Here is a 17,147-nt window from a genome sequence, read left to right as displayed (position 1 = left end):
CACTCCCTAGGACCTTACCATTAAGTGTATAAGTCCTGCTAAGATTTGCTTTCCCAAAATGCAGCACTTCGCATTTATCTGAATTAAACTCCATTTGCCACTTCTCAGCCCATTGGCCCATCTGATCAAGATTTTGTTGTAATCTGAGGTAACCTTCTTCACTGTCCACTACACCTCCGATTTTGGTGTCATCTGCAAACTTACTAACTGTACCTCTTATGCTCGCATCCAAATCAATTATATAAATACATGTCACAGTTTATTGGCAGAACACCAACTTATGGCACTTACAGGTTTCTACTGAAGGCCCACACCATAATAAAGTGAATCCCTATGAAAGAATATCTGAAAATATTAATAATCTTTCTTGAAATCTAAGGTAAACTATGAAGGTTTTAATATATTAGACTTTTTTCCCCAATCATAATTACTGCAGGGATAATAATTTGCAACTTAATTAAACAGAAGTCATTCATAGTGAAATAATGCTACCTTCCATTTAAGACTTCTAAAATTTCTTTTTCGAATGAACAATATACTACAGTTCCTGGAAAAAAAAATAGAAATTGCAGGTCAATCAGCACCCCTTGTTTTAAAATAAAATCTAGCGAGGTATGGGTTACATCGGCAAGGCCAGCATTTATTTCCCATCCTTGGCAAATCACCTTCATAAAATGCTCTCGTCTATATGGTGAAGGTACTCCCACAGTGTGTTGAAGAGGGAGTTCCATTATACTAATAGAATACTAACAAATAAGCTGCATTATATTTCCAAGTCGTGACAATATGTGACTTGGAGGAGTATTTTGAGATAATGCTGTTCCCATGTACCTGCTGCTGTCATCCTTCCAGACAATGGGGGAGCTTTGAAGAAGCTATCGCAAATTGTAGCAGTGCATCTTGAATATTGTACACACTGCAACAACTGTGTGTTACAGTGGAGGAACAATTTAAAGTGATAGATGGGAAGCCAATTAAGCAATCTGCTTTGTCTTTAATAATTTCAATCTTCTTGAGGCCCAAGATAGCCATATTCCTCAAACAAGTGGAGAGTATTTTACCACACTCCTCATTGATACCTTGTAGATAGAGGAAGGCTTTCAGAAGTCAAAATTCTGACAAAACCAACAAAGATAGACTGAATATTGCATCCAGTTGCAGGAAAGTTTATCCCCAATTTGTGATGTGTTCTCTGATCTCTCAAATGGACTGCACTACAGGGGTGGACAATGAAAATGTAACACAAAAACTTTGAAGTTGCCTTGAAATATGGGAGTATTAACACTGGTAAATTACTGTCCAGTCCCACATGCCCAAAGATTTGCAGGTTGAGAATTAGCTGTTGAGTTACAGGAAGACTGTAGTTGGCCAAGAACAGAAAGTGTCAGGGTAAGAGAAAATTGGAGAATTAAAATGAGAAGCCATTTGAAGCTCAGGATCATTCTTGTTGACAGAATAGAGATATTCCTCAAAGCAGTCACCAAATGTGTGCTTGGTTCCCCCAATGTTTTGGAGACCACTTTGTGAGCAGCGAATGTAGTAGACCAAATTGAAAGAAGAACATGTAAATTGCTGCTTCACCTTGAAAGAGTAATTGAAGCATTGGCAGTGATAGAGAGCAATAGATACAACTGGGATAATGAAATTGAGTCCTTACAGGAAGTAGGGTATGAGCAGTGTAGTTAAGTGATGGAGGTGAAACTCACTGCCCTTTGTGCTTATGAGGCTCCAACCAAATGGAAATCACTATGCTAGTTTATGCATAACCGTCTGCACTTCTGAAGTCGTAGTCAACTCTGAGCACAACCTGTGCATACCCAGTAGCATTTGTGTGATACTGGCTGAGTACTCAACATTCTACTGTTCGTGGGGGAGGCCATCTAAATTCCTGTCATGGCAATGACTGGCTCCCCACTATGTTGTCAACTTCATCATGCTCCTTATCACCTTCAAACTCTTAAGCAGCAATGAACGCTTTTTAAATAGATTCATTAGATTTGTCTTTAGTGTGATATTTTCAGCACCCATTCACCCACGTCCATTCTGGTCTCATGCAAGAATTAAAAATCCTACCCCATGATTGTGTGAATGCCAAACCTTTTGGCAATTATATGTAAAATTTGCTTGAAGTAATAGTAGTTTTGTAATACAATTGCCTTGATACAGCAAAGTATTACCTCATAATCCTTTGCTCGGGTTGGAGACAAAAGTAGTCAATGAACGGAAAGGAAGCAACTTCACAATTTTTAGGTTTGTAATCCAAGTATAAAGACAAACTAGTTTTTTGGATGTTTTCTGTTATTCAAATTGTGTTATAAACTCACCCAAATGCACTCAAGTGTGAGCTGGGTGCATGACTTTATTCAAGCAATTTGTTGTAAATGTATAGATGTCTCTGAATTACAGCCATCTGATGTAAACAAAGTACAGCTTTACTACCATGAGTTTATGAAGTCTGGCATAACTGTAAACTTAATTAGTATTCCTACCTGACCAGTTGAATTTTTCCACATAGAGGGGAAGGAGAAAAGAACCAAAATAAGTGTTAAATAAATTGGTAACATTCAAAGTTCACAAATCACTTGTCCAGATGGAGTGTAATTTGCTGAGGGAAGCAGAAATGGAGATGGCAGAAACTGACTGCAATCTGCACAAAGCTGCAGCACAGGGATTTAGGAGTCACAGAGTCATATGGCACGGAAACAGACTGTTCAGTCCAACTAGTCCATGCCGAACATAATCCCAAACTAAACTTGTCCCACCTGACTGCTGTTTGTGCATGAATCACAAAATTGTGCATCCAAGTTCATTGGGTAATAGGGAAGATTAATGGTCTATTGGCCTTCAAAGGGATTGGAGTATAAAAGTAGGGAGAACTTGCTAAAATGCTACAAAGTACTAGTCAGACTGCAGCTGACGTACTGCAAGCAGTTTTGGTCCCCTTATCTAAGGTAACATGATTACTAGTATTGGAGGTGATCCAGAGAAGCTTCGCTATTGATCTGTGTTTGGAGAGAATTTCTTTTGGGCAGAAGTTGAGTAGATTGGCCTTGTACTCATGGAGATGGAGTGCTACAGCACAGAGAGAGGCCCTTTGGCCCAAATTGGTACATGCTGACCAAAATGTCCACCTACGCTAACCCCATTTCCCTGCACTTGGCCCATATCCTTCTAAACATTTCCTATCCGTGTATTTGTCTAAATGCCTTTTAAATGTTCTTAATTTACCTACCTCAACCACTCCGCTGGCAGCTCATTCCATAAGCATACCACACTATTAAAAAAAAATCTCAGGTCCCCTTTTATTCTTTCCCCTCTAACCTTAAGCTAATGCACTCTAGTCCACAATTCCCCAACCCTGGGGAAAAGACTGAGTGCATTCACCCTATTCATGCCTCTCATGATCTTACACACTTCAATGAGAGCCCCCCCTCAGTTTCCTAAGTGCTAAAGAAAAAAGTCCGAGCTTTTAGATATTTAATTAATCTAGGTCAAGTCGGCATAAGGAGGGAGGTGTTACGTTATTTTTCTTGAGATTCTTACACACTTGATGCAACTGCAAAATGCCACAGAGGAAGGGTTTGGTATTTTAAAAGACATTAAGGTTGTCAGGTCCCCAGGTCTGGGTAGGATCTATTCCATGTTACTGAGAGAAGTGAGAGAGGAAATAGCTGAGGTCTTAACAGATATCTTTGCAGCATCCTTGAATACGAGTGAGGTCCTGGAGAATTGGGGAATTGCTAATGTCCCCTTGTTTAAGAAGGGTAGCAGGGATAATCCAAGTAATTATAGATCGGTGAGCCTGACATTAGTGGTAGGGAATCTGCTAGAGAAGATACTGAGGGATAGGATCTATTCCTATTTGTAAGAAAATGCCCTTATTGGTGATAGGCAACATGGTTTTGTGCAGGGAAGGTCAAGTCTTAACCAACTTAGTAGAATCCTTTGAGGAAGAGACAACGTTGATTGATATGGGCAAGGGCTCTGGATGTTGTGTGTTTGGACTTTAGTAGGGCGATTGATAAGTTTACCCATGGTAGGCTGATGGAGAAAGTGAAGTCGCAGGGGGTCCAGGGTGTATGAGCTAAATAGAGAACTGGTTGGACAACAGAAGGCAGAGTAGTAGTGGAAGGGAGTTTCTCAAAATGGAGAACTGTGACCAGTGTGTTCCGCAGGGATCCGTGCTAGGTCCACTGTTGTTTGTGATATACGTAAATGATCTGGAGGAAGGTATAGGTGGTCTGATTAGCAAGTTTGCAGATGACAATAAGATTGGTGGAGTAGCAGATAGTCAAGGGGATTGTTAGAGAATACAACAGAATGTAGATAGATTGAAGAGTTAGGTGGAGAAATGGCATATGGAGTTCAATCTGGGGAAATGTAAGGTGATGCATTTTGGAATATCCAATTCAAGAGCAAACTTTTTGGTAAATGGAAAAGCCCTAGGGAAATTGGTGTACAGAGAGATCTGGGTGTTCGGGTCCATTGTACCCTGAAGGTGGCCGTGCAGATCGATAGGGTGGTCAAAAAGGCACACAACATGCTTTCCTTCATTGGATGGGGTATTGAATACAAGAGTTGGCAGGTCATGTTACAGTTGTATAAGACTTTGGTTTGGTCACATTTGGAATGCTGTGTGCAGTTCTGGTTGCCACATTACCAGAAGGAGAGGGTGCAGAGGAGGTTCACCAGGATGTTGCCTGATATGGAGGGTGCTAGCTATGAAGAGAGGTTGAGTAGATTAAGATGGAGGTTGAGGGGGGACCTGATTTGAAGTCTACAAAATCATGAGAGATATAGACAGGATGGATACCAAGAAGCTTTCTCCCAGAGTGGAGGACTTAATTACTAAGGGTCATGAGTTCAAGGTGAGAGGGGAACGGTTTAAGGGAGATATGCATGAAAAGTTCTTTACGCAGAGGGGGATGGGTGCCTGGAACGTGTTGCCAGCGGAGGTGGTAGAGGCAGGCACAATGGTGTAATTTAAGATGTATCTTGACAGATACATGAATGGGGAGGGAACAGAGAGATACAGGTCCTTGGATGATAAAAATAGGCAATAGGTTTACATAGAGGATCTGGATCGGGGTAGTCTTGGAGGGCCAAAGGGCTGTTCCTGTGCTGTAATTTTCTTTGTTCAACCTCTCCCTATAACTCAGAGCCTTGAATCCTGGCAACATTCTTGTAAATTTCTTCTGCACTCTTTCCAGTTTAATAACATCCTTCCTATAGCAAGGTGACCAAAACTGAACATAGTACTCCAAGTGCGGCCTTGCCAACATCCTGTATACTGCAACATAGCTTCCCAACTTCAATACTCAGTGCCCTGATTAATGAAGACCAGTGTACCAACAGCTTTCTTCATTGCTCTGTCTACCTGTGACTCCACTTTCAGAGAACCATGCACCTGAACACATTGGAGTTTAGAAAAGTTAGAGGTCTTATTGAAATATGCAAGATTCTTAGGGTACTTTCAGGACAGATGCAGAGAGGTTATTTTCTCTTGTGGGAGAATCGAAGACCAGAGGTCATAATCTGAGTTAGGGGTTACCCACTTAAAACGATTGGCAAGGATATATTTTTTTCTTTAGTACAGTAAATCTGTGGAATTCTTTCCAACAGAAGGCTGTAGAAGTTGGACTGTTAAGAATAAAGGCTAGTAAAGGCAGATTTTTAATCAGTAAGGAAATGAAAGATTATGGAGGAAAGCTTAATTGAGGATCATCAGATTAGCTGTGATCTCATTGCACGATAGAACAGAGATGATGGACCAAATGGCCTACTTTTGCTCCTATGTCTTAAGTCTCTGTTCAGGACATAGGAGTGGTGCCCGAAGACTGAAGGATTGCGAATGTTACACATTCAAAAAAACAGAGAAACCTAATTAGAAAAGAGAATCAGTCTAACATCAGTGGTAGGAAAAGTAATGGGGAAAACCTTTTCCAAGGACAAATGTAAGTGTATTTAAAGAAGACTCTGCCATGAAGGCATGGATCTCTTAAAGATGAATTGTTTATGACTAATCTGACTGAGTTGTTCAATGAAGAAAAAAGATCATTGTTGATGATAGCCATGTGGTATCTATGGATGTTGAAAATGCATTTGTTGAAGTCACAGATAACAAACCTATTTTAAAATAAAAAGCAGTGGGATGAAAGGAACATTGGCAATGTGGTTGCATTATTGGCTAAAGGATAGCAGGTAGAGAGTGGTGATGAATAGATTTTTTTCTGATGGGGAGGAAGAAGCAAAAGCTTCCTCGAGAAGTAGCATCAGGTCTTTTAGTGTCAATTTTAAAGTGTGCCAAACTTTGTATCCTCTGCAAAGTAGTCAAAATAAAGGGAATATTCACAGACTTCAGAAGGATATAAAATGGTGAAGTGACATATGTGTGAAATTATATACATTGTGAGGAACAGTATGTTTCTCCGTCAGTAGATGCTGCAAGGATATTTCCAGCATTTGTTTATATTTTAAATCACTTATATTTGTAGCATTTTGCTTTTGTGTAAGCTATGCTATTGTAAGATGGGTGCCTTGTAGTCCATGCAATTGCAGTGTTTGTGATGCCACTGTAGAACTGATTCAGTAACTCCAAGGTGGACTTCGGGATATGCAACAACGTGAAGTCGCCGAGCAGAGGTTGATAGCCAAGTTTGATACCCATGAGGACAGCCTTATATGGGATCTTTGGTTCATGTCACGCTGCAGATGACCACACCACACCTTACACTCTCTCATACTAACACAGACTCTCTCTCTCTCTCTCTCTCTCTCTCTCTCTCTCTCTCTCTCTTTCACATTCACACTCCCTCTCTCTCGCTCACGCTCTCACACCGTCTCTCAGGCGTATAAGTATACTCGGTCACAGTCGAGCAAACACGCGCACACACAGTCTCCCTCTCTCCTACACATACACACACTCTCTGCCGTGGACGCACACACACAAAACATAAGTCTATGGGGTGAATTTGCATTTGCAAATTTGTATTTGCGGATACATTGTATTTTGTTAAAAGATCACACAATCTGTCGGCAGTTAGTCAACGTGACATTTTGTAAATTTCTACTTTGGAAATAGAACCAGTCTGACTCAAGGTTGGGATACAGACAGAATCTAACCTCATACCTTTAATGCATTGTCTGAGCTGAGATGTAATTTTTTTCAATACACTGACAAAACCTTAAGTTATCTCAGGACTGTGACTTGAAAGAAATTTTATGAATTACATATTAATCAATCGAAACCAGCATCCCCATTCTAAGTGATTAAACACTTAACAGCAATCTAGTTTTGTTGAGTACATCACATCAGTTGTAAGATGCTTAGGACACAGAATTTATCGTAAAAGATCAATGATCCTGTCCCACATCTACCTGACGAAGGAGCAGCGCTCCAAAAATTTGTACTTCCAAATAAATCTATTGGACTAAACCTGGTGTTGTGTGGTTCTGGCATCTCCACATCATTCATTCTTTAAGTTGCAACTTGGTGCCCCTGAAATTAATTGCAAAACCATGGATGTGGAGGAACTTCCATAAAGAGCTCTCATTGTCTCACCTATTACCTCATTTTTGCTGCACTCCATGAACAAAATGTCCAGCAAGGCAGCAACAGAAGTGGAGGAAGGAGTTGCACGAGAGAGGTGGCAGTGATGTGCACATAGAAGAAAAATGTCAGTGGTGCTAACTTCAAATCCCAGTGTGACGTCAAAATATGGTAACTGCAATGGCAATTGCACCATTCAAGTGCATTGGCAGAGCATACGTGGTTTATGTTATCAAAGTGGTTAATATTTTGAGGGGAATTCAAGAACTGAGAAGCTTGCAATTGCATATGCACAAATCTTTGAAGGTGACAGGGCATTTAAGAAAGGAAATTAAGATATTTGGCTTTGTGAATAGGGATATTGAAGAGAAAAATAAGGAAGTCATGGAAACCTTGAAAAAAGATCAGGTTTCAGCTGGAATATTGTGTAAAATTCAGGTCCCCGCTTTATGAAGAATGCCCAGAGATAGTGAGCATTGTTAAAGCACAGAGGAGTAAGGCATGAACTAGAACTATTCAAAGTTAATGAAAGCTTTTAGTGAAGTAAGGAGAAATGTTGCTTCTGGCAAGCGGACCAGTAAACAGAGATCAAACATTTAAAATAATTGACAAAAAAAGAGGTGAAATTAGAAATTTTCTTTAGGCACAGGGCCATTAAGATCTACGATACATTGTCTCAAAGGGTGATCACGGCAATAAATTCCAAAAGACAATCGGAAATGTGCTTGAAGAGTAGAAAGTTTTTGGACTATGGGGAAATAAAACTCTGGTGTGGATCCTAAATGAGCAGCTCTTTTAAAGAGCCAATGGACTTGTTGGCCTCCTTTTGTACTATTAGATTCCATGATTTTATGATATTGGTACAATAATAGAACTAATTAGTCAGTCATATCTTATTTATTACATTTTTATAGTGACTTCAGAAATTTAAATCACCCTCCTGATTTCTCTGGAGACCAGATCCTTCAAAGAATGTTGTTACACTAATTTTTAATATGGGTAGCTTTTGTTTGTCTAGATTGTTTTGATTGATTAGTTTAAGGGACATATCTCTTGCTTGGTGGGCCCTGCTTAATGCATCTAGTGGCAAGTGGGATGTGCGGAAGAATGAAGGGTGCGAGGGATATGCAGCTTTCAGCGATTGGTGACGGTAAAGAACAAAAGAATGAAAATGCAATTCCAACAAAAAAGGTTATCCTGGTAGGAGAGGTTTTTCAATGAGTGATGAAATAGAATGGATGGAAGGATGAAGTTCACAAGACAAATGGATAGGTTAGAAGGCATGAGATGTGGGTGACATGAGAGCGAAAGCGTGTGAAGGGTAGATTGGCTTGAAAGGAGTGGATCAGATAATGGAATTTGTTCAATGTCGTAAAGAAACAGGACAAGTACTTGATACAACTTATCCATATTGATGCTGTTTTGTCAATTAAGTCATGGGTTGAAATGATTTAAAGTAGTAGTGATCCAACATTTATAAGAATCATAATTGCAGTTCTTTTAAAATTTCAACATTACTCTTTAAACTTTTTCTTGTCTTTAATGCTAACACCTTTTTGCTCGCACTCTTTATTGCTATTTTGTTTCTTTTCATCACTGGCACAAGAGGTTAGGTGCTGTACTACTGGCAAATAAAAATAAAGTGCTGGAAATATTCAGTAGGTCTCTGCAGACAAGCCAAATTAATTCTTGGAGTCGGGTATGACTCTTTAGAACTGAAGGAAGGTGAAAATATGATGGGTATTTTTGCTGTTGAAGAATAGCAGGCAGAAGAATAATAAAAGGATAGGTCTGGGATAGGCTAGAGGACAAGACAGACTAAATGACAAAGGTATAATGGAATAAAACATACAGGTTATGGGACTGTAGTAAAGAAATAAAATATTTATTCATAGTGAATTTGCATGGCAGAATAATGAACAGCTGTGTCCAAAGGCAAAAATGTGAAAAACAAGATTAAGATTGGCACATGATGAAAGAAACAGGATAGAATGGGAGCCAGAGATTGTGATCTGAAATTGTTGAGTTGAGAAAGTTGGAAATTGCCCAAGTAGGTGATAAGGTGCTGTTCTTCAAACTTGCGTTTTGAGCTTTATTGAAACATTGCAACAGGCTGATGACAGAAAAGTAAACGTGCGATCAAGGTGGTAAGTTTAAAACGGCAAACAATTGGAAGTTCAGGATCATGCTTGTGTACTGAGTGAAGATATATTGCAAAATGGTCCCCCAGTCTATGTTTTACTGACTCCAAAGCAGTAGAGCTTGCAGTGTGAATGGGGAATACAATATACTAAATTGTAAAAAGTACAAGTAAACTGTTGCCTCACCAGGAAGTAGTATTTGGGCCATGGACAATGAGGAGAGAGGAATTAAAGAGGCAGATGTTATACAATTGCAATGGAAAGTCGATTAATTTTTGGGGTGACTGTGGAGTGGACCAGGGTATCTGTCACTTCACGATGGTCTTGGCAGGGAGATGAGAAGATATGTTTGGTGGTGGCATCATGTTGGATATGGTGGAAATGGTGGAGGATGATCTTTAAAATATGAAGGCTGGTGGATAGAAAAAGAGAACAAGGAGAACCCAGTTGCACTTCTAGGAGAGAGAGGCAAGGATGGGATCAGAAGTGTGGAAGAAAGGTCAGATACAGTTGAAAACTCTGACAAACACGGTGGGGTGGGGAGATTTGTGTAGTGTGGAAAGCTCAATTGAAGACAACTTTCTTCTTCTTTTCGAACTTGAAAAATTAGTCTGTTAAAATTCTGCAATTCTTTTTCACGTGGAATTCTTTTGAACATTCAAGTCTCTGTTTAAATTACCAGTAATTCTGCACATTACAGGCACTTAAATGCAATTGACATTTTACACAACACCTTTCTGTAATAAGATAAAGTTAGCCAACGCAATATTTATACTTTTATCATCTCTCTTTTGATTTCTTAGGTGGAAATGAACCAGCTACAGAGAAGTTACAAGTCACTTGCTGCCCAGATGAATCTTATTTTATCCAAGAGACTTTGGTACATTATGTTGGAGCAGTTTCTAATGAAGTATGTGTGGAGTGGGAGTGGATTAGTGATGGTGGCACTACCGATCATCACGGCGACAGGTTTTGCAGACAATGGTAATGAAGCAAATTTTCATACTAAATCAAGAAATTGGTTTGGTTTTGGCAAAGCTTATTAAAGAACCCAGAAATTATATGTTTAGATAATAATTTCCGATGCAATCCTGGGAAAGACTCCAGCAGGAAGCATCCCACAATAATAGGAAAAACATTTGAGTTGCTCCCCTATCGTTTTGAATGACTGACTATATGGTTCTGCTCATGTTAGTAGACGCAACAGATTTGTCATTATTCATCACTAATAGTAAAACGTCATGATATTGGGAGATCTGTTACATAGAGGCCATACAATTATTTCGACAGGTCTGTAGTATTCAATATTATAATTCTCAGTGAATGTTTAATAAATTCTTGCCAATCTTTCTGCAGCATCCAGCAAGATTGATCACACCATTTCCCTCAGTAAAATATGTTGTATACACACAAGAATATTATATATCCACCAAGCTCACAATTTGCAAGTTGAAACAGGGAAAACCCTGCATTGTTTCTTTAGAAATAGTTTTAATATGTCAAAAGCTTCTTTAGTCCTTAATGGCCTCAATTTTTCCTGTCACATTGTACATGTCCTTACATTGCTGTTTAGTTTTCATTTTAAATCTTTGTTTAATGTCTTGGGAGCATTTCCTGCATTAAATGCATTACATGGCAAATTGTTTCTCTATTATGTTTTTAAGCAGAATGAAAGTGCAGTGTCAAGAGTGTATTATCCAGTAAGAATGCTGACTGCTTGCTGTAACTGGTGTCATATATTAAGCTTTTTCTGTCTACCAGTACTTGACTCACGTTAACTCCTTGCTTTGGCTGATATGCTTATTTTATTCCTTTGTCATTCTCTGTTGGGATAAATCTAATATGTAAACGTTGCCTCAAACTGTCCCACCTTATACCTGCGTCAGGTTGCTGTTTTCTTTCGCACACGAGCAAAACGATAAAGAAAATTGGGAAAAAAAGAGAATGCAGTGTATTGCTTGACCAAATTATTTGTTGCCTTGAAGCATAGATAAGTTTGAAACAATTGAAATCAATCTAGTTTATTTTTGTGACATAATTATGATAAAATGATCAAACACAGATCGTGAAATTTAAACAACTTGTAAGAAAATTCCTTCAGTATTAAAGACTAGCTTCTTTGATAATGGGAAGCAGACTGAGATGGATCATCCACTCAGTACTTTTGGCTGAAGATAGATTCAAAAACTCAAGGCTTTTCTTTTGTACTTACTGATTCTGCATATCAATGAGTTGAAACTATTCATGTAGCTTATTTTCTCCAGTTGTTTAATTGCCTACTACTATTTATGAATAGATGTGACAGGACTGCAAAGCTTTGATTTGATCCATTCATTATGTATTATTTAACTCTGACTGAACAGCAGATGCAGTATACTATAGAGTGCATGTTACCTGTACTGTAGCTTTCCTCAGGTTCGCACCTCAGTTTTAGGTATGCTTGGTCCTATGTCTGATAAGCTCTCCTGCACTTTTCATCCAACCAGGATTAATCTGTTGTTCTATGGTAATGGTTGTGGAAGGGATATAGATTGTAATGAAATGCAATTCTGCTGCTACTGCTGATGGCTGAAAGAAACTCACAAATGCCCAGTTTTGAGCTTCTGTTTTTGTACTGAATCTACCCATTTCGGTAGTGCTACACAACACATTGATTGTCGGTATCTTTAACTAATAAGCTTGAAGTCTTGAAGCTAGTGATCATGCTCATTAACATCGCGGAGTATAATGTGCAGTTTGACTTTGTGCAAAGTAAATTTTTTTTCTCTGGGTTTGGTTCTGTCACAGCCAAGGCCCATTCTGACAGAGTTTCTACAGGACTCAGTCAAGGTGGTCAATAATAGTATTATAGAGCCACCCTTGATAGAAATTGAATTGTCCCACCCAGGAAATATTCTTTATGTTCTACCACATGTCTTATTCCAAATGATGGGTGAAAGTGAGGATTGCAGATGCTGGAGATCAGAGTCAAGATTAGAGTGGTGCTGCTAAAGCATAGCAGGTCAAATCATATCTGAGGAGCAGGAAAATCGATGTTTCGGGCAAAAGCCCTTCATCAGGATGTTCAACATGGAGGAGCTCTGATTCACTATATGAGCAAGGGCAAAAGTGGTGATCCACAGCTCCCTTGCATATATTTGACCCAATGTCATAAGACTTCATGGGGTCTAAAGTCCCCATCGACTCTGTGGCCACTCCCTCTAGCTGTGCACCACTGTGCTTTTACCTCTTAGTGGTCTGTACTTTGGAAGAGGGATGATGGTGGTGGAGTCTGAGATGTTGGCTGAAGGTTATTCTGTATGATAGTTCTTGAAGATTTATTGCTGATGTTATTGAGGAGGATGCTATATGGTTTACTGGGAAAGGTATGCCTTTGTTGTATTTGAACCTGCTGGAAAGTGATTTGCAGCCAGATGTCGAAAACAAAATGAGAGAAAAGGCCCTTGTGGTGTACTGGTATGTCCCTACCTCTAAGCCAGGTGGTCCAGGTTCAAGTCCCACCTGTTGCAAAGGTGTGTAATTACATCTCTGAACAGATTAATCATTAAAATATCAAAAAGACCAAGGAATGCTGTTACATTGAACCCAGTTAGTAATTAATGTTCAATTTCTCAACTTTATTGTTTTGAATTTTATGTTCCTTTTAAAAAAAAGACTTTAATATTTTTGATATAATTAGATTCACTGGTTTATTACATATCCTGTTTCTGATGTTTGTTTTTGCTTTTCAGCACATTTGCCTTAACTTGATTTAAAAATGGTTGTTTTTTGTATGAACCAGAAATCCAATTAAAATGAGGTTTGAACACTTTTTCTGAAACACTGTAGTTTAACTAGAGATTCTACCCAAAAAAACCATTTGTAGTTTTGAGTTTAAAGTGACATAAATGAAAATAGGTTGAAATTGGAGTTGCAGTATACAGCAGTTCATCTACAATTTCAACCTAATGTTTGCTGTAAATGAAATTAAGTTCTGTTATGTTTTCATTTGAATTATCTCCAATTTACATAGGCAATTAAACATTATCTGTGGTTTAGTATGGAGCACTCTTACCTCTGAGTCACGAGAATGTGGATTCATTTCTCACTCTGGTACACACAAGCAAAAACTAATACAATAATATAAAAGAGCTGCAATGATAGAAGTGCTTTGTTTCAGAGGCTTAAACCAAAGCTCTGACCTCTCATGTGAATTTGACAGGTCCACAACAATATTTTGAAGAGGAACATGGGATTATCCTTGCTGTCCTGGACAATATTTATTCTCAATAAATGTCACAAATAAGATTGTTGTTTTGTGGTAACTTGCTATGTGCAAAACATCTGTCAGGTTGCCCATATTATCCATGAAAGATTCTCCTTCTCTGCCTTTTCCCTCATTTGAGGTTTGGTAACCCTCAGGTTAAATCACCACCAGTCACTTCTCTCTGATTAGAGAGCAGCCCTATAGCATGTTAAGATCATGATGACTTTACCTTTTCACCTTTTTTATTATAACAATAACTACACGTCCTCTGCTTTAGCATTCTGAATGTTTATGAAAAGAACTGTATAAACAAAAGGTTGTCTTTAACTTGATTTTCCAGTATTTAACTTCATTTTAGATGGATTTCGCAAGAACTTACTTTCATGTATCAGTTCATTGTGTGAGTATTGCAAGTACTTAAATGGATGATTGGATTATTTGATTAATTAATTGGATAGATATAAAAGGGGGAATGGGTGATTCTTGTTGCTCAGTGGTAGTATCCCAATCTCTGAACCAGAAGGCCTGAACCAGAAGATATCTGAAGCGGGAATAAGTGAGACTGGTGTGCAGAAAGAACTGTTAGACTGAGTAGTTAATAAACTCTACCATGCAGAGAGAGTTGTTGGATCCTGTCTCACTAACTGGCTTGGATGTAGTTTTACATTTCTAACCGAGAGTGATTGTTAAAAGATGAAAATTATACATTACAACTTATTTTCAGACAAAGAGTATCAGTGAGAAAAGATTTAGGATTGACTTTGCTAGCATAAAAGAAATGTTATAAAGAAAAGAAATTTCTAAACTAAACTAGCTTGCTATACGTCAGATTTTTTCACAAAAATGCGCTTACTCCAAGGAATTATTAGCAATCCTTGATGAAAGACAACTGGTGGATGCAAAGTTATAAGAACGTGCAAATAAATTAATTTTTATATGGATCATCTTGTGATTAAACATGTTATTTATTTTTGTTTGAAAAAGAAGGAACATGGAAATTAGATTCATATGGTGTATGAAAAATGTTGTTGCTGCTCAGTTGTATTATAAGGCAGATAAAGGCACCTTCTAACTTAGTCTCTTATGTTCCATCATCCAAATATTCCACTTCTCACATTCCTTAGGTCTTTTTACTCTCCTTGCAGGAGAAGAAAGCTCAAAATGACATGGAGAGGCACAGATCTGAAATTTGCCCTACAATCAATACCACCTTGAGCATTACAGGGGAGGTGGTGCTAGAGATAAGCTAAGTGCTAGCATGCTTGGCCATTGGAAATGGAAAGACAGGAGTTTCCCAACTACGTGTTGAAAAAAATCTGATGGCTGCATGTTGACTTGATGTCAGTGGGTACGTAAAACCTATATTGTACATAGTAATGACTTATAACTTTAATTGTCAATTCTGATTAATGTCTTTCATCTCTCACAGGCCTTTCACATTACCATCAATGGTGTGGATGGAGGACAAAACTCCTCAGAGGTCAATCACTGAGAATGCGCCATTCTCAGGTACATCATGTACTCAAGTATATCTTCCACCTGCACAAATACGTCCGCCTCAATGGAGGTGCCAGTGCAGACAGATGGGCTATCATATGGTAAATCTCACAATAAAATGTGCAAGAGTAGCTGGTGGAGATGGCACAGAAGCGGAGATTTTCCATCGGAAGCTACAGACCTTCAATCTTAACTTAGCTGAACACAAATGCTAAACCTTGGAGACTGTTGGTGAAGGAGGCTGTTCTGGAGAAGCATCACACAACTTGTGAAATTCTGTCACTGTCTTCGATCACAATACGCATGGTTGGAGGGAAATTTCAGCAGCTGTTTCATTGGCATCGATCTGAGTTTCTTTGTGTTGGCTTCAGTCAGTCTGTTACTCCCATGCAACGATTTCTTCAGCATCGTGGTGGGTCTGGTCCGGGATTCCAACAAGGAGGGTCAAGTCCTCGAGCCCAGAGTTGTGAAGTGGATTAAGTGGACTTTGTCTTAAATTTTCTTTTTTTAATTTTTTTTCTTTTTGTTCCATTATCATGAAATGACTGTTACTCTGAACTTTTTATTTCTTTATTTTTCTAATTTATTACTATGATTTTGTACTTTATAAGGATTTTTTGTTTCTTTATATTTCTAATTTTTATTTTACTAAGAATTTGTACTCAAGAATCTGTACCTAGGTACTTATGTACATAACATGGCGCCATAAATGGCGACTTGTCAACTTTTCACTGTACTCATGAGGACATGTGACAATAAAGCTAATTCAAATTGCATGAGTCCATTTCTAATGTCAGTGCAAGGATGCCTCAGGCATTGACACCGATATCTGGATTCATAGAAAGGGTGGTCACCTTCAGAGAAAACATTAAACATGACGAGAAAACTCAGCAAAGTGCCCTCTAGCCCATAGATATTGTATTCAGTGAGGGTGCACAATGCCTTTATTCCCCCCATTCAGAGCTCTATAGGTTGCCTGTTGTCTTGAAGGGAAGGTGGAGAGATCTTGGACTGTGCCTTCACAGCCTCTCAGATTTAGTGGAAGATGTTCAGGAGCATTTAAGCAGTTCCAACAGGTATATCAGGAGTTTGCCTCTCATTGTGTTCACTAAAAAGGGTGGCCCCATATAGGAATATGTTGAAAAATAAGTCAAAGGATTTATAGTTGCACAGGGATGTTAACTTGGATGTTTGATAATGTTGCATCGTAAAATATATTTCACCACTTCATTGTCCTGTCTTGCTCATTTTTACTTGCTGCCTGCCAGGTGACCTGCCTGCCTGTCTTGTTAAGGTTGGTATAATTTAACAACGAGCAAAGGGTTTTTGTGAAAGATGAATTGTTGTTTGTGGAACTTCTTTGAATTGGGGAATACACTGGATTCAGAATTTGTTTCTGTGGCTGTACTGCTTCAGTTTAACAGAAACAAGTTGTCCCCAGCAGTTCTGTGTGGGACTGTTGGTCCATTCATTACGTAACATCTTTAGAAGAAAAGCACAGAGTGCTTATCAGTTTCTTACTTTAAGGTTCCGGACTTTGCGGCTCTACAATGTTGAAAAAAGTGTAGCAACAGTTAATGTTCGAGAAAACCTGATTCATGCATCCTGAATGCACTCTGATTTTTGTCCCGGCTTCTGAATTACATCTTTAACATTCAGATTGCTTACTTAATTACAACTCTGCTGCCTATGTGGTTCCTGTTGTAGCTTTCTT

The 17,147-nt window shown here is 38.7% G+C and overlaps 1 protein-coding gene across 1 annotated transcript in view; it reads left to right on the top strand.

The window, feature by feature from the left end:
* The window catches only part of LOC122561656 (ATP-binding cassette sub-family D member 2-like), a 90,138-nt gene that overhangs the window by 4,142 nt on the left and 68,849 nt on the right, over window positions 1-17,147 (top strand). Inside the window, exon 2 of the mRNA XM_043713607.1 lies at window positions 10,494-10,674. Coding sequence (XP_043569542.1) covers window positions 10,494-10,674 — 181 coding nt within the window. The remainder of the gene's footprint in view (window positions 1-10,493; window positions 10,675-17,147) is intronic.

Source organism: Chiloscyllium plagiosum, chromosome 23, assembly GCF_004010195.1.
Source record: "Chiloscyllium plagiosum isolate BGI_BamShark_2017 chromosome 23, ASM401019v2, whole genome shotgun sequence".
Lineage (NCBI taxonomy): Eukaryota > Metazoa > Chordata > Chondrichthyes > Orectolobiformes > Hemiscylliidae > Chiloscyllium > Chiloscyllium plagiosum.
This window is presented reverse-complemented; position numbering and strand designations above follow the sequence as displayed.